Source organism: Erythranthe guttata, chromosome 14 (assembly GCF_056151865.1).
Source record: "Erythranthe guttata isolate IM_541 chromosome 14, IM_541, whole genome shotgun sequence".
In the NCBI taxonomy this organism is placed as follows: domain Eukaryota; kingdom Viridiplantae; phylum Streptophyta; class Magnoliopsida; order Lamiales; family Phrymaceae; genus Erythranthe; species Erythranthe guttata.
Genome location: NC_142546.1, coordinates 14,521,779 through 14,541,395, shown reverse-complemented (window position 1 = coordinate 14,541,395; position 19,617 = coordinate 14,521,779). Strand labels below are relative to the sequence as shown.

Genomic DNA, 19,617 nt, shown 5'->3' with positions numbered 1-19,617 from the left:
GGATAACCCCTAGTTTTGAAAATATATATGGATAGGTCTTATAGATTTTTCTTTCCTAGTCAAAAATCCAAATTCTAATCTTAATTTGATAGACCCCCTAGACAAATCGAAATACCCATTTTGCTCTGCTCTTTTAATTACACATTAAAACCCTAAACCCTAGTTTTTTTTCTTCCCCCAACAACTTCTATGGCCGTCCTCTCCCCACTCCCCCACTCTCTCTCTCTCTTTCTTTCTCTCTCTAACTCTCTCTCTCTCTCTTCTCTTTCTTCTTTCTCTCTCTTCATCTCTTTCTCTCTAACTCTCTCTACCCACAGCTCTTCGCCGCCGTTGCTCCCCTCACCTCCTTGCGTTGCCGCCGTCGCTGCTCCGCCGCCGCCTTGCGTCGCTGCTCCGCCACGGCCTTGTGCCGGCCGTCGTTGCTCCTCCCACCGCCTTGAACTCGGTACTAAACCATTCACTTCAATTTTAAAGGTATTTTTTTAATTTATGAATGTCCATCCGATTTTAATTTATTTTTTAAGATCTGAATTCTCTTAACTATTTCACCTTATTTTATTGTTTTCTTTTTTTTATGAAAATCAACTAAATTCAAAAATTTTAAATTGTGATCCGAAGATGTGTAGTTAGACCTAAAATTTCAGATCTGGAATTGGTGGTGTTCGATTTGTATATATTTACTGCATTTATATATAAAAAAAACACTGATCTACTATGATTTTGAAGATCTGTGAACAATTAATATTAAAATATTTTTCTTTGGATTAATTTGATTTTTTATTATAAATCATATTATAATTTATTTGAAGATGATTCGAAATACCTAAAGTGTGAGAGTTTTGTTTGTCTGTAATGAAAATTTAACCAGTAGTGGTTACTTACATGAGTGATTTGAGTCAGGTGAATATACAATTATATTTAGTCATATACAGTCATGTATAGTCAGTCACATGTAGTCATGTATAGTCATGACTACATGTAACTATACATGACTATATATAGGACTTGTAGTATAATATAGTTATTTGTAGTCGATTGTAGTTCAGTAAATTTATCAACAAAAAAATCATATTTTTTTTTGTATTTTTCATGTAATTTGATTTTTTATTATAAATCATATATATGTAATTTTTTTTTTGTATTTATTTGAAAATGATTTGAAATACCTAATGTGTGAGAGCTTTGTTTGTCTGTAATAAAAATTTAACCAGTAATGGTTACTTACATGGGTGATTTGAGTCAGGTGAATATACAGTTATATTTAGTCATATACAGTCACATATAATCAGTCATATAATCAGTCACATGTAGTCATGTATAGTCATGACTACTTGTATACATGACTATATATAGGACTTGTAGTATACTATAGTCATTTGTAGTCGATTTTAGTTCAGTAAATTTATCAACAAAAAAAATCATGTTTTTTTTTGTATTTTTCATGTAACCTAACTCGCATGTTCCATTTTGCTATTTAACTCGTATTTTTTTGTCGCAGGTTTTGCTTTTATTATAATTTTATGACATGCAGAGAATAAAATTCGATGAAGTGCCTTTGTGAAGTTGGATTCATGCTACAGTACTCCGGACTTATGCCACTTATATAACTATAGATAATTGTATATAACTATAGTCATGTGTAGTAACATATATTTATATGTATGTTATGTGTTTTTTAATGTATAGTAATGCGTGTTCATGTTTTAAAGATTATATGCATGTGATTGTGTTTTTTTCAATTTTTCTGGGTTAGTTGATTTATAATATCAAGATTAAATTGTGAATTTTGTTGTTGGTGTAAATTAATTTTTGGGTACAAAGACAGTACATGATTACATATAACTATACATGACTGTGGTATACTGTAGTCATGTATAGTCAATTCAGTACAGTAAATTTATCCAAAAAAATTAAAAAAATTAAAATATTAAAAATTAAAAAATAAAAAAATTATAAAAGAATTAAAAAATTAAAAAAAAATTAAAAAAATAAAAGAATTAAAAAAATTAAAAAAATTAAAAAAATTAAAAAAATTAAAAATTAAAAAAAAATTAGAAAATAAAAAAAATACAAAATACGATATATATAAAAAATAATAATAAAATAAGAATTTATATTTTTATTAAAATAATCTATAAAAATGATAAATGCAGGCCTAAAATGCTAAATGCAGTTCAACATTATGCTGAATGTAGGGGCGAAAATGCTGAATGCAGATGGGTGGAAATTGAACATAAGGGACCAATAGTACTTTTACCTCTCCAGGGGGGTTATATCAAAGAAAGAATTTTAGGGGTGAACCTAGCCCTATATAAGTTCCATATGAGGAGTGTATATCAAATGTGCCCTTTTATTTAATTAATAATTCTCTATTTCAATATAAATGAAAAGATATACGGATGCTCTGAAAATTATAGCTTAAAATAATTTATTAAAAAAAAAGTAAAAAAATGATTGTGAAAGCAAATTAAAAGTGGAAAAGAAGCCTCGTGGTATATTTGTAAAAGCTTTTGTCACTACTACCTAAGTATAGACCATCAAATCATAATTGATTTGGGGACGAAAAAGTGAAGAATTATTTATTGATTTATATATTTATTGTTTGGTGCTTCTACTAAGGTGTTCAATGTATATTGGAAGTGAATTTTTTTGCGAACTGAAACCTCTTAATTAATTTTGGGACAAAAATATTATCATATTTATAAAATACACTCACTTTTACTTTGATTGTTTTATCTGATATATAATTTTTTTGGTACTAAATTTGTAATCCAATTGATTATTTAAATGAATTTTATTAGATAAATAAATTAAATATAAACTATCGATATATGGAGACATGACAATAGTAACAGTCGAACTCCGGTTGATTTGAAGTTAGAGACCCTTCAATCCGCTGGGGCAACACTACATTTATGTAAACTGATCGAAAATAAATTTATAAAAACTAAATAGACATAGTCAAATGATTAAAATAACTATATAAATAAATAATATGTCATAACAAATAATTTAATATATGTATTTTATGTTAAAAAAATAATTTACAATAAAATTTAATTATAAATATAACATCTACCATTAATTATATATAGTAATTTTTTAAAATCATAACACCAATTGACTTAACGAAAAATTCATGAGTTAATGTGGATAATATAAACAAATAAGATTTTTATTATCATATAAAAAGCGGTAATTATGTCCGAGTCGGTCAGGCACCGACTCACGATTAATCGAGAAAGTTGGTTTTTAAATATATATAATTAAAATCAAGAAAAAAAGTTGGTTTTTTAATTTACAACGATTATATTTTGTTGTCAAATCACTTGGAGCATTTACAACAAAATATTTCGTTGTCTTTCGTCACTTATTCACAACAAAATTAAATTTATTGCCGTTGTAAATGTATTTACTAATTACTACAATTTTATGTCGTAGCAAAAAGAAATACTCTTTTGCAACAACAATATGTTTCGTTGCCTACGAGATTCAAAAGCAACAAAAATATCTTGTTACAAAAACATTATTCTTTAGCCACAAATATTATGTTTCGTTGCTAAAATATAATTATTGGCAACAAAATTAATTTCGTCGATATATATCGACATTGCCAATTTTTAAATTATATGGTGCAAAATGCCAAACACTTTAATTCCTGGGTGCAAAACGTAATTCACCCAATTTTATTTTATTTTTAAGGGTAATTTACAAACACCCCCTGAGGTATGGTCAATATACAAAAAAAAAACCCTTCTTGTTTGGATAATTACATCTACCCCCTCAACTATGATTTTTTCTTACACCTCCACCCTTATGGTGTCAAATTCAACATGTTCATCGAGATTTCGTGGAATGTGTTCTAGTTCGTACTCATTTTGTGTAAAAATATAATTTCTGATGCACCACAATTTGATATATATACAAGCCAAAAAACACATATTATGATCATTTTTCTTCAAAATGTAGAGTTCGAGTGGGATAAAATGGGTACAAAGGTGATAATATTTCATATAATCTCGAAGATTTCACTAAATTTGAAAAGTTGGGGAGGTAGTTGTAATTATCCAAACAAGATGGGAGTTTTCGTAATTTAACCATACCTTAAGGGTGGTTGTAATTTACCGTTATTTTTAAGGGTGTTACTATTTGCAGTGGAACTTTTACTGAAATTGGCTTATTTGCAGCGGTATATTTTTCATTTATTTCTTTTTTTCAATTTATCTCTCATATTCCCAAACTCTCTTTAGAAATTCGAATTTCGTAAATTTTTTCGACATTCAAACCATACAAACGAGGCTCGATTCAGGTAAATTTTCGATATCCTACTACTTTTAATTATTTTTATTTCCAATTTAGGTAAAAACACATGTTTAGAATTAGATCTAGCAAAATTTCGAAAAAAAAAATAAAAAATTTACAGCTCCCGTGTTCTGGAGCACGGAAACTCGAAGAACATTCAAGTTTTCGTACTCTGCAGAACGGAGGATTCAAGAATTTTGAATCCTCCGTTCTGCAGAGCACGGAAGCTTGAATGTTCTACGAGTTTCCGTGCTCCGGAACACGGGAGATTTTCATTTACCGAATTTAAAAAATAAATTATATAATGTTCCCGTCTTGAAGAACACGGGAACTTGAAGATTTTTCAGCTTCCCGTGTTCTGCAAGACGGGGGATTCAAAAATTTTGATTTTCCCGTTCTGCAGAACACGGGAACTTGAAAATTCTTCAAGTTCCCGTGTTCTGCAGAACGGAAAAATCATTTTTTTTAATTTTTTTTTATATTATTATATTTAATTGGTTTGTTTATCTTTTACAGATGGCACGTCATGACAAGGGGAAAGGGCTTATGGGTGCTTCTTCGAGTTCGGATAAAGTCTCGAACATTAAATTTCGGTATGGCGGGGAAGCCGCGGCGGAAGCCGAGGCGGAAGCCGAGCGCATTCGTATGACTGCATCTCACCGTCGTATGAGAGTTATTGAGCGCGACACTGATTTACCCGTCGTGGACGAGATTCCCCACATAGACCATAGTTCTAGATCTATGGCGGGTAGCATTCGATCTTTAGGGGCAGATTCCCGTATCCCCTACAAGGAACACGAGGAGGAGCAGGACCATGTTGGGAGCGATTTTGATGAAGTTCTCGTCTAGACTGCGCGCGCACGCAAGTCTCGGTACGAGTTCGATACTTTTAGTGGCCCACTTGTGTTACATGGTCCGGCTCCAGGATCGGATGACCGGCTGATTGGAGGATGAATCCTAGTTTCAAGACTCATATTGCTCGGTACATGGACTGGTACGTTCCTCGTACGCATCAGTACGTCATCAACCGAGATCCAGCGCCACAAGGACCTCCGCCAGTCGTACGTCTGCCTCCTATTCAGTCGGACTTCTATGACATTGTGCGTATCATCCATCCGCACATGCACGAGATACCCGAGCATCTAGGTGTGCAGTTACAGCCTCGTGTGGAGCCACACGCACGTTTTCTAGGTTTATCCCCCTCTCAGACTGGAGATTCCGACGACGACGACTTTATGGAGATGCCACCACCGCGTCGGGGACTGGGTGGGACGAGTGGCACCTCAACGAGATCTAGGGGTAGACAGTAGACGATCGTTCCATTTGTTTGACATTTATTTATTTTTTGTGACATTTGTCTATGTTTTGGACTTGCTTTACTGTTTTCTGTTATTTTTTGTTTGACTATTATTTATGTTTTAGTTTGATTTTAAATCTGTTATTTTTGTTTTGGACATTTATTTATGTTTTAGTTTGATTTTATAATACAAGGTTCTAATATATAGCAACTAAAATAAAATATTACAAGTTTTAAATACATACCAACTAAAATAAAATAATACAAGGTTCAAATACATAGCAACTAAAATAAAATAATACAAGGTTCAAATATAGACGACCAACTAAAATAAAATAATACAAGGTTCTAATAAATACATACCAAATAAAATAAAATAATACAAGGTTCTAATACATACCAAATAAAATAAAATGCCTATCCCAACCTAGATAAACGACGCCACATATATAGGCGTTCTTTGAACATTTCCGACAAGTGGGCAAGATTTGCGGACATGTCTTCCCCGCCATATTCTTCTTTTTCATCTTCTCAAGTTGGTTGTAGACATGTTTCACACTCGTTGGTGTATGTGGATTTTCCTTCCTCAATCTGATCCATGATTAATGCCGGCTTCATGTGGCTCCTTCTAAGTAACTTCACTACCTTGTATTCTTCTGGTGTCAAATGACTATCCGGTCCTTGTCCGGTAAGATACGGTAGTGTCGGGTCAGTGTGGATGCCATTTTTTAAATTCATTCGCCATAGTCCATCGTTTCGATTTTTGCTACAGTATAAATATACGAAATGGACATCCACATTTCTTTGTTCCCACATTCCGTTGCTTCACACCTTCGGTTCGTTTTTCACGTCCCTTCCCAGACACATGACATCTAATTACTACATAAACGTTTTTCTGGCTTGAAGTTACTATCAATCGATGACCATGAGTAGCAGGCATTTTTTTTGCCCATGCCACTAATTCTTTCCATGTTTCAAACTCAACACCCACATTGAAATATTGACTGTGATCCTCAGAAGTTGTTGGTGTGTCTTGAGGAACATCATAACACATGTTGGGATTCTCGTACTCGTTGTCATATTTAGTTCCACACTCATCGTCAAAATTATCACATTCACTAGCCTAGTAAGGTATAACAAATAATAATTAGTATATATAAATAACAATATAAAAAAAAATAAAAAAATTAACATTTAGGGTTCCCGTGCCCTAGGAGACGATAGTTCCTGGTTCTCGTCCTCTAGGGCACGGGAACCACAAGCATCCGTCCTCCAAGGCACGGGAACATGGTGTTCCCGTGCAACTCAGCACGAAACCCACGATTTTTTTAATTTTTTTTTATTTTCCCGTGTTGTACTGCACGGGAACCCCAAATTTTTGGGGTTCTCGTGCTACACAACACGATATTGCCGCGAAAAAATTGAACTTTCACTAATTTCTTCGATTTTACCTCGTCCAAGTCATCAGAATCGGCCATAATGTTATTTGTTGTCGTCGGACAGTCGATTTATCAAACAAAGTCGAAAATCTTAGGCAATGTTTGGAAGCGTTTTGAGTTTTTGAGAAAGTTGAAAAAGTAGAAATAAAAAATATCGCTGCAAATAAGTCAATTTCAGTAAAAGTCCCGCTACAATTAGCAATTCAGTATTTTTAATCCTAAACTGTAGTATAAGTTCCTAGTTAGACAACTGTTGTTTTTTGTCGGCTAGCATGATATATATATCTGTCCTGTCAATGATTTTCCAATCATCAGTAAGTAGCTCTCACTGATAATTAAAGTTATTTAATTTACGAAAATCCCCGAATTTAGGCTAAATAATGAAAAACATTTCCATCTATTTGTAATTATCAAAAACTCTCTGAGTTTTGTTTCCGTCTTAATAGACTTTACACAATTTCAAATACTTTCTTTTATCTATTTAACAGAGTTATAATAGAGTGTACACATTTTCTGGTAAAAAAATCGATCAACAGTTAATTAGAGGATTTTGGCTATTAGGGATAGGCGGGGTGTTTTTCGTTATTTAATGCAATTTCAGGGGATTTCTTAATTTACATTTATTTTAATTAAATTTTATAATATTTTTCGTGATTTAATTTCTATAAAAATCACAAATGTTTGCTCTAAACAAACGACATAGATACAGAATTAAGGCAGAAAAGTATCTTGTCTGAAAAATGAGTCACTGTTTTCCTGCAGGTTGGGATATCCACGGCGGCAGCTCCGCCCCAACGCCGCCGCCTCCCGGCCTCACCACTCCTCCCATTTTGCCTCCAGATGTCCCCTTGAGTTGGGAAGAGCCACGCGCCGCCGGCACTCTGGAGTCTGTAGTCAATCAAGCCATTGTTACTAGCCATCCCCGCCTCCGCGAATCCGGCGACGGTGGCAACCACCACCACCACCAACCCGCCGCCGTCATCACTGACGCCGCCCTAGTCCCAGCTTGCGACACAACCACCAACTACAGCACCATTCGCAGTTATAATATTAATATTAATCAACAAAAATCCAAGCACGCCGTGCCGGAATTCTTCCCGGAGACGCGGCACAGTGGGGCGGCCGCCGCCGCCAGCACTACGCATGGCGGCGCCGGATTCTGCAGCTGCAAAACTAATGTGAGTCGTAGAGACGGCCGGCACCAGGCAACGCGCCACATACACACACACACACACTGACACACACTATATATATTTAAGAGTAATGCATGCAGTATTATTTAAGAGTAATATATATATATATATATATATATATATATATATATATATATAAGATATACGTATATGTTGTTGATTATATTTGCAGAGGGATGATGGTGGCAAAAAGGGAGAATATGGGAAACCCTTAAATTCGACAGGCAAAAGTAGAGCTGCTGCTATGCATAGCCAATCTGAAAAAGTAGGGGTTTTTGTTTCTTACGTATGATGAGTTGCCAATTTTTTTACCTAAATAACAAACATTTTTGTTTATTTTATTTATATTTATATATATTAGAATGTTTTATTTATCATTTATTTTTATTTATATATTAAAAAAAGTTATGACATTATGTATTATATTCATGTATGTACGTTGTTGTCCCAGAAAAGAAGAGAGAAAATTAATCAAAGGATGCAGATATTGCAGAAGTTGGTCCCAAATTGCAACAAGGTACGCAACAAATCTTTTAATTCGTATCAAAGATATATATATATATATATATATATATATATATATATATATAGGGGCAGACCCATGTGTAAGCTTGGGGGCTCCCTCTCCAGCAGAATTATTTTTTTACCAATTTTCTGCTCTTTTTCAAAATTTGATTTGGTATTTATCGATTTGTTATATATATATTAAAATAAACAAAAATATTTATTATTATGGATTTAAAATTCTAAACATCACAGTCTTGCATGTGCAGATGCTGTTTAAACTTTAATTCATTAGGTCGTACGTAGAAAAATCAAAAAACGAATTAAACAATTAATTGAAATATGTGGGCCAAATTCTCTAGACTAGAATGATTAATTAATTAATTCCAAGTCTATTCTACTATATCATCCAAGATAATGTTGCCAAAATTCTTTCAATAATTCAATGTAATAATATATATAGGGGCGGAACCAGGGATTGTTCGGTAGGGGGGCGAAAATTTGAGAGAGGTAATGAAAATATGGCGGAGGTTCAGGGGTAGCACCCTCGAAATGTTTTAGGGATATTTACGAAGAAAAACAAAACAAATAAGTAATCAGTTATAGATATTGTTGTCAAAACAATATTCATAAACTTGTATAAAATAAGTTGTAATATAGTATACATTTAGTTGAATATATAAGTAAAAGTTTTAAAAAATATAAAAATCTTGAAATACATAGAAATTCGACAGATTGAAAACTTTAAATATTGAGAAGGGGAAGAAAAAAAATACTTTCTTGATTATGTCATTTTTTTTTATCATACGTTGTAGAGATTAGGGTTTGAGATTGTGAAAAATATTTGTTTATATTCTAATAATTTAATTTAATTATATAAAAATAATAATTATAAATTAAAGAGGAGCAATTTGTTAATTCTATTTGTTGCAGATAGATAGAGCTTCAATATTGGATGATGTAATAGAATATATCAAACAACTTCAATCACAAGTTGAAATGATGTGCTTGATGAACATGCCTTCCTTGGTGATGTTGCCACTTGGCATCCAACCACACCATCTTCAAATATCTATGGTGGATACGGGTTTGGGTATGAGTTCGGGTTCGGGTTCGGGTACGGGTATGTGTATGGGCATGGGGAGACTCGTGGACATGGACACGATTGGCCGAGCCGCCACTATGCCGCCATGGCCACCTGCCATCACTACCTTCATGCCGCCTATGGCGGCCTCATCGGATTTTCAACACTCACCGTTTTAATATTCAATGGAAGTTGTACGTATCGATCAAGTAATAAAGTATATTATTATTCATGCTCGTATGGACATGAGATTTGAATATTATTTTAATTCAATGTTAATAAATAATTACGAATTGGAACATATATATTATTTTACTATGTAATTAATTACTTTTGACATGGCATTTCTTAGTCTTTGAGATGCTACACCTGGTCAAATATACCCGGTAAATGTTAATCGTTGATGTAGTGAAATAACTTCCCACTAAGCACACATACACATGGATGTGTGTGATTGTGTGCACATCAACGGTTAATAATCACATGATATATTTCACCAAGTGTAGCATCAAACAAATCGCATTTTTTTTTTGTCGACATTGTTTTGAAGTTTCCAAAAAAGTTATAAATAAATGAGAAGACTTCGTTTTAAAATCAAATCAATTCGGGCTAGACATCCACATATATATGCCAACTAGTATTTCACCCGTGCGTTGCACGGAGGTGAGTTTCAAAATGAGAAAAATAAACTTATGTAAACGACTATCTCTTTATCACAATACCAATTCAAGTAAAACAAAATGGAAGGAAATAAAAAACATAAACTTTATCTCTTAATTTAGAGTTGTAACATATGAAATTAAGTTAAATATTACAAATAAGAAAACATGAGGCGCGCAAAGCACGATATTAAGATTAAGTAAATCATTTAAAACATATGGTATAACTCTATTTCTTGGATTGCAATCTACTACACTATGTGAGTCTTCTGCAAAATAACTAAGGTAACAACAAACACGGTAGCGGAGAAGTAACACAATAGATATTCAAATAACCAGCAAGTTTATCACTAATGGCGTTCAATTAGTGATGCACATTACTCAAACAACAATAAAACTTATAAATATTGCAAAAGAGATATTATGTATACGCCACTACCAGTACTGATACCAATATTGATACCAATACGGATACCAATACTAATACCAATATTGTTACCAATAGTGATACTAATTCAATTAATACTAGTACTCATACTAATACTGATACTGATACTAATACTAATACTAATACTAATACTAATACTAATACTAATACTAATACTAATACTAATACTAATACTAATACTAATACTAATACTAATACTAATACTAATACTAATACTAATACTAATACTAATATTAATACTAATTAATATTAATACTAATAGTGGTACTAATACTAATATTGGTTCTAATACTGGTACTAATATATACTAATACTAATACTAATACTGATACTAATGCTAATACTAATACTAATACTAATACTAATACTAATACTAATACTAATACTAATACTAATACTAATGCTAATACTAATACTAATACTAATATTAATATTGATACTAATATTGATACTAATACAAATATTAACACTAATACTGGTAATAATAATAATACTGATACTAATACTAATACACATACACGTACCAATACTAATACTAATACTAATAATAAAACTAATACTAATACTAATATTGATATTGATAATAATACTAATACTAAGAATAAGAATAATACTGATACTTACATTGATAATGATAGTTATATTGATACTAATACTAATACTAATACTAATACTAATACTAAGACTGCTATTGATACTAATACTAATAATAATATTGATACTTATAGTGATACGAATAGTGATATTGATACCAATAGTAATACTCATACTAATTATTAAGACTAATACTGATACTAATAACAATAATAATTTTGATACTGATACTAATACTTATACTCATACTGATACTCATAGTAATATTATATTAATACTAATATTAATACTGATACTGATATTGACACTAATATTGATACTCATAGCAATATTAATATTAATACTAATACTTATACTAATACTAATACTAATATTGATATTGATACTGATACTAATATCGATACTCATACTGATACTCATAGTAATATTAATACTAATATTGATACTCATATTTATACTCATATTAATACTCATACTCATACTTATACTCACAATCATATTGATACTCATACTAATACTGATACTAATATTGATATTGATATTGATATTGATACTGATAATGATACTAATATCGATATTGATACTGATATTTACTTGATACTGATACTGATACTGATACTGATACTGATATTGATACAAATGATGATACTCATACTGATACTCATACTCATACTGATTCTGATACTCATATTGATACAAATGTTGATACTGATACTGATGCTAATACTGATACTGATACGGATACGAATACTGAGACTGAAACTGAGACTGATACTGATACTGATACTGATACTGATACTGATACTGATATTGATACTGATATTGATAATGATAATGATATTGATATTGATATTTATATTGATACTGATACCGATACCAATACCGATACTGATGCCGATACTAATGCCGATTCTGATAATGATACCGATACTGATATTGATATTAATACTGTTATTTAGACTAATATTAATATTAATATTAATACTAATATTAATACTAATACTAAAACTAATATTAATACTAATACTAAAAACTAATATTAATACTAATACTATTACCAATACTATTATTAATCCTAATATTAATACTAATACTAATACTAATATTAATACTATTTCTAATACTAATATGTTAATATTGTTAATGATAATGCTAATGTACATATTCTAATGTTAATACTAATTTTAATGTTAATGTTAATCAGGATATGTCGCTTATGCTGATTATAATTGTAATACTAATATAATCCAAATCATTATCTTATTCCTAATCCTATTCATAATACTAATCATGATTCTAATCCTAAACCTATTTCTAACATTAATTATAATCCTAATAATTTTACTACTAATAATACTTATGCTATGCTAATGTTAATTATAACTATAATTCTAACCATATTAATCCTAATTTTAATGCTAATCATAACCATAAAACTAATACATGTCACTAATTGTAGTACAAATCAATAATCATAATCTTAATTATAATTCTAAAAATAATATTAATCATAATCCTAATATTAATTATAATACTATATTAATCCGAATCCTAATCCTAGTATTAATACTAATACTAATTCAAAGAATATTAATTATAATCCTAATTCTAATGCTAATACTAATCACAATCCTAATTATGATTTTGCATCAATGTTTTTGCAATTATCTATTATTTTGTATCAAAAAAAAAATTATATTCAATCTCGCAACTTTTATATCAAATTCCTTATGTGTGGTACCTGAAATATCAAGAAAAACATATTAAATATATTAGAAATTAATATTTAATTATATTATCAAACTGACATTAATATTATTTAAAATAATATAAGGGTTTAAGCAAACGTTAAGACGTAATAACGATAATCGTTGTTAATAGGATAAATTACGAAAATCCTCATGAACTAAGGCTAAATTACGGAAATCAACCCCACCTATCGGTAATTACCAAAATCCCCCAGATGTTTGTTTATGTCTTACACGACCCCCTTACAGTGTGATTTTTTACGGAATCTTTTTTATTCCACGTAATATCCCAAAAATCGTGGATTCTACCCTTGATGACATGAAATTTCTTTTATCTTACTTTTTAAATAAAAAATTACCCTTAGGGGAGGTATAGTAATACTAAAAAGTTGTGAAAAAGTTATTTAAGAAGAATAAATATTTCGTGTAAAGTCCCCCTCAGGGTAATTTTTGTCTTTAAAAAGTACCATAAACAAATGTCGCGTGCATGGTAGAATCTGCATTTTTGGGGGAATATTCCATGTAATAAAAAAAAATCAGTGAAAAATCATACCGTAAGGGGGTCGATGTAAGACGAAAACAAACTTCAGGGAGATTTTGGTAATTACGAATATAATATTAATTAGTAAAAAAGATAAATGTATAATATCAAATGATTTATTCTGCAATATTTTTTTTATATAAATCCAAGTTTATGAATTAAAATACAAAATTTTCGTAACACCGTCAATCATACAATTATAATAAGTGAAGATTTTAAATAGAATTTAAATAAATTTAAATTAAATTAATTACTATTAAAATTAAATTAAAAAATAAATTTTATTTAGAGTTTCCAAGAAAGTTGATATATTCAGTGCATTTTATAAATGGTATAATATAAATATATAATAAAATAATTAAATATCTTTTTAATTTGGAAAATGGTGACATGTTTTTTGATGATTTATTTTCACTAATCAATTTGCCACGTGGGATGAAATTGAATACATGTCACCAATTGAAATTGACAAATGTCAATCAATTAGGTGTGGAATTCAACTTTTATATATTATATAGATTCATTATAATTGAATTACACCTTGTCAAAATAATAATAATAATAATAATAATAATAATAATAATAATAATAATAATAATAATAATAATAATAATAATAATAATAATAATAATAATAATAATAATAATAATAATAATAATAATAATAATAATAATAATAATAATAATAATAATAATAATAATAATAATAATAATAATAATAATAATAATAATAATAATAATAATAATAATTAATAATAATAATAATAATAATAATAATAATAATAATAATAATAATAATAATAATAATAATAATAATAATAATAATAATAATAATAATAATAATAATAATAATAATAATAATAATAATAATAATAATAATAATAATAATAATAATAATAATAATATATAAAAAGTTCGTGAGCTGATTCGAGAGCTTATGAACAACTAAATACGGGCTCAAGCTCATCAGAGAGCTCGTGCTTTTGTCAAGCCAGTTCGTCGAGTTAATGTGTCGAGTCAACTCATTTACACCCTTAAGTAAAATGGGATTTGTAGTAGATTCACTCACATGACCACTCATTAAATGTACATTTATTCTTTCAAATCAGTTTACATTAAAGAAGAAGTTTATTAACAAGATGAAAGAGTTCCATAATGCAATTAAAAAAGAGGTTAATGGATTTAGTCAAATGTTAATCAATGGTTGTAATTAAGTCCCACCATTTGGCACCTAATAAAATTGGCGTTTAGAGTTTCATGACCTAGAAAAATTATACAAAATCAACTATGGTTAATTTTGCATTTATATATTATCCATTTTACCAAATACAATCTACACATAATCGCACGCGCCCGTGTGTATGTGTATTTAGTAGGGTTATTTAATTAGATATACGGTTTAAAATCTACCCAGTGTAAATAATCAAATGTAGCATCTAACTTACCGAGTTTATTTATGCTACAAAACTAAGTTTACCGAATAACATTCAAATTTCAATTATATGTGTGATTATTTGTAAATTTAAGATGATATAGTACTATGAAATGTTAAATGTCGTCTAAATTTCAATAATATCGTTTTTACTTTGAACGTGATTTTGACTCTTTCCTAGTTCAATTTTATCAAAATTCAATACACAAAAATTGTAATTCTCTGGGGTAGCTTTCTAACCCGAATTGAATCAACTAGAGCGGATTTCGGGTGACAAAGTTATACATCATTAAGTTACATTTTCAATTTTAGATAATTTCAAATATTAAAATTGTGCGCAGTGTTTATTAATTCATGCATATTGTTTTCTCAATTGGATAAGAAAACCAATTTACAAAATGATAGACTCCGTGCATGTTTGAAGTTTTGTCAAATTCAGAATCCAAAATGGTCAAAAATCACATGTAAAGTCAAAACGATATTATTAAAATTAAAACGGGATTCATCACATCCCGTAAGTATTGAACGGTCGACGCAAGATATACAAAAACTACTAAAATGTACATTAGCACAATATATGAAGATTTACAATCTTATTGTCACTAATCATTAGAACTGCCTCAACTAAGATAGATATACATAAAATCAACATTTTTGTGAGTATATTAAATTAAATGGGTCATCAAACTTACCATTTGAACAAGATTTTATTAGCACTTGCATATATATGCAATATTGCCCGAAAATTCCCTCAATTTTCTCATTATTAACAATATCAAAATATTATTTTTCCGTGTAATATAATTACAAAAATATATTATATCTGTAATTTAATTTTCAAGAACCATTATTTAATATTAATATGGTGTGTGGTCTAGTAGTACTTACTTCAGCCCTTTTGGCGTTACAACAATCCCAACAGTTTTCTTGACTTTATTATATAAAAAGTAAAATCAGGTTTACTATTCTGACAACTTCGATATCCTGTTATTCCCCAAATTACCCTTTCAATTTTCACAAAAAATAATATTTTGGGTAAAACAACTTTTACCCCTATTGTTTGAATTTTGCGCACATAACCCCATATACTTTCAATATAGCACATGACATCCCTTTATTTTAATATAAGCCCATAAATTGAACAGCTCTTACATTCCTATGGTTAGACCACGTTTGGTTGCCAAGATAAAATTTAATAATCTAATAAAGTTTAATTGTATTATTGGACCTTGCAAGATCCAATAAAAAACATGCATAAACATCAAAATAATGCATGATAACATAATATTTGCGGGTCCACCCCGACAAGTTATTGCGAATACCAAACATCAAACAAAGTCCCATTATGCAGTTAATCGTGGTTAATTTCCCCAACCAAACGATGCATAAAAGTATAAGGGGGTCATGTGCACAAAGCTCAAACTTAAGGGGGTTAAGTGTTATTTACCTAAATATTTTTACATGTTACAAGAAAGGGCATTTTGGTAAATACAATGATAAACTTGATTCTTGCATGTTACAAGCATTTGTGCTTTAATTAATTAATTTTTTTTTTTGTTTTTCATATAATATTAATTGCTAATTGCCGTTTTAAAGAAAATATAACTTCAAATACAATCCAGAATCTCGCTTGTGTAATTCCCCTTAATATTATGTGCACACATTCACACACACACTATACAACACACATTGTATCTATATCTCTATATCTCTATATATATATATATATATATATATATATATATATATATATATATATATATATATGCATTATATATACACACACACAGACACAGTACACATGAAAATTTCAGTGGGGTGCGGAAGAATGCTTGTTACCTACTCATAGCACAGTACACACACACACACACAAACACACTGACAGTGTGAGAGAGAGAAGAAGAGGAACAAGAAAAATGGAGAAGCACCATATGATGACGAACTTTTACTCGCCGGATAATATTTCTCCGTCGTCGGCGTCGTCTTCTTCTTCGTCGGAGCAGGATTCCAGAAGGGTCCGAAAATCCAGCGTTTTTTACTCCGACGAGCGGGACTTTTTGATAGTGGATAACGATCCGCCTCCGCCTCCGCCGTCGCCGCCGCCGGTGAGCTCTGTGGTTTCGGACACAACCAGCGAGGAAGACGTGGCCAACTGTTTGATGATGTTGTCCAGAGACAAATGGAATAATAATAGAGAGGAATATTCCGGCGGAATCAAAGTGGTGAAGAAGAGTTTTAAAGTTAGGGGAGGCAAGTACAGATGCGAAACGTGTGGGAGGTTGTTCAGGTCTTATCAGGCGCTCGGTGGGCACAGGGCCAGCCACAAGAAGGCCAGGGCGGCGGCGCGTGGGACTCACGCGCCGCCGCGTGAGGCGGCGCGTGAGGCGACGGAGGTGGTGGTGGCGGCGGAGAAGGTGCACGGGTGCCCTTTTTGCCATAGGGTATTTTCTTCGGGGCAGGCGCTTGGTGGGCACAAGAGGACACATTATATTAATGGTGGAAAGGGTAAGCCGCCATTTTCAAGAAGTGGTGAAGCTTTTGGCATAGATCTGAATCTGCCTGCTCCAAGTGATGGTGATGATGATGATGATGATGATGAGATTTAATTAATTAGCTAAAAAAAATTATGGAAATTTATATTTTGATTTAGAGGGAAAAGTTTTAATTTTTTTTTTTTTTTTTTTTTTTTTTGGGATTAGGAGTTGAAAGAATGGAATTATTTGGGTGGGGGAGATTTGGGTTTGACTAAAGAGTTGACTGTAATAGAATTTGTTTTGATCCGAGGAAGAGGATTGTGTTCTTGTTGTTACCATGTAACGAAATAGTGAGATTTTTTTTTTTTTATTAATAGATAAAATCAGATGAACTGATTTGAAAGTCAGTTTCCTAATTATTAAAGTCCATTTTTGGATGCTTTTTTAGTTGAATATTTGTGTGTTATGGCAAATGGGTTATACTATTACTTCTTACCGGGCAACTCTTATGATGTTAAATTCAATAAAATTTTATGGATTTCGTGAAATGTTTTTCTACTTTGTACTCATTTTGTGCAAAAATACAGTATTTGATGCACCACAATCTGATACTTACAAGCCGATAGACGCATAGTATGATCATTTTGTTCCAAAATGCGGAATTTTTATGGAGTAAAACGGGTACATACAAACCGAATAATATTCCACTAAATTTGATATCACGAGGGTGGACATGTAAAAAGATTCATAGTTGAAAGAGATAATTATAATTATTCAAACATAAGGAATTTTTTTGTAATTTGACTAATACCTCAGGGTGTATGTAATTTACCCTATTATCTAATATATATTATTTAACCGGCCTATAATCTATAGAAGACTTTCAAAAACTCTTTTGCAAGTGCCCCTCTAAAAGTCTAATAGAATCACTCTTATTATTATCCAAATATTGAATGCATTTTACTCTTTATATAATTATGACATTTTTTTAATTACTAAAAGGACAATATAATTAATTTTAGCATTTAAATTCATTGCTAAAGTTGGAAATTTGAAACATAGGCAGATAAAAAAAAAAGTAGCCAGAAAAATTGATTGGTTTTAGTAAAGGAATATATTACATGTTGTATTAGCCTAAAAAGCCAAGTCAAAATATTCATGAGTAGATAACTAATAATTAATGCCCCCTAAATATTCTTTTTAACTAGACCAATTAATTTTCAATAATATTTATTTTTGTAATTCTTTAATTTTTTTTAATTTCTTTTTTAGTTTTTGCCCTTCTTATCTTTTCGTCGAGAAATCCACGAAATGTAATGTTGATATTGCCAAACTATAATGTTTTTATGATTTATTATTTACACCTCGCGTAAATATCTACACATGATAAAAACATATGATGTATTTCACCAGGTGTAGGATCTCGTAAGCACTTCATTGTTGATGTGGTCAACCACTACGCCAAAATGCATTTCAGGCGACGTTTTTTTGCGACGTAAAAACCTCTTTTGCGACGAAATTTGTAATTTTGCGACGTTTATTTTGCGACGAAATGCTCCGGGAAAAAAGTCAAAAAAGCGCCCGTCGCAAATATTTGCGACGTATTTACCTAAACGTCGCAACCGTCTGCGACGATTTCGATAGACGGCGGAGTGCAGTGGTGGCAGGGGCAGCGGCAGCGGCGGCGGCATCGGCGGGAGCGGGAGCGGCAGCGGCAGCGACGGTGTGAAACATGGAGGAGGAGCGAGAGAAGAAGGACTTCGGTGATGGCTCGGCCTTAATAATCGGTGATGTTGTCGGCACGGTGGAGGTGGATTTCTGTGGAGTAGGTTGCGGCGGCGACGGCGGCGGTGTGGAAGATGGAGGAGGAGCTGAGATAGAGGAATCTTGGCGGTGGCTGTCT

The 19,617-nt window shown here is 31.1% G+C and overlaps 1 protein-coding gene and 1 long non-coding RNA gene across 2 annotated transcripts; both read left to right on the top strand.

Moving 5' to 3' along the window:
- Positions 1-312: 312 nt before the first annotated feature.
- Positions 313-1,739, top strand: LOC148765258 (uncharacterized). The gene is made up of 2 exons (XR_016029771.1): positions 313-445; positions 1,499-1,739. It is a non-coding gene; the product is annotated as an uncharacterized LOC148765258 (long non-coding RNA).
- Positions 1,740-17,027: 15,288 nt separating this feature from the next.
- On the top strand, positions 17,028-18,131 carry LOC105952366 (zinc finger protein ZAT9). The gene has a single exon (XM_012975910.2). It carries the CDS (start codon positions 17,157-17,159, stop codon positions 17,844-17,846), a length of 690 nt encoding a protein of 229 aa, XP_012831364.2. The 5' UTR covers positions 17,028-17,156; the 3' UTR covers positions 17,847-18,131.
- Positions 18,132-19,617: the final 1,486 nt, after the last annotated feature.

Coding starts and splice junctions, on each gene's coding strand:
- LOC105952366 (XM_012975910.2), top strand. CDS start 17,157: ATGGAGAAGCACCATATGATGACGAACTTTTACTCGCCGGATAATATT.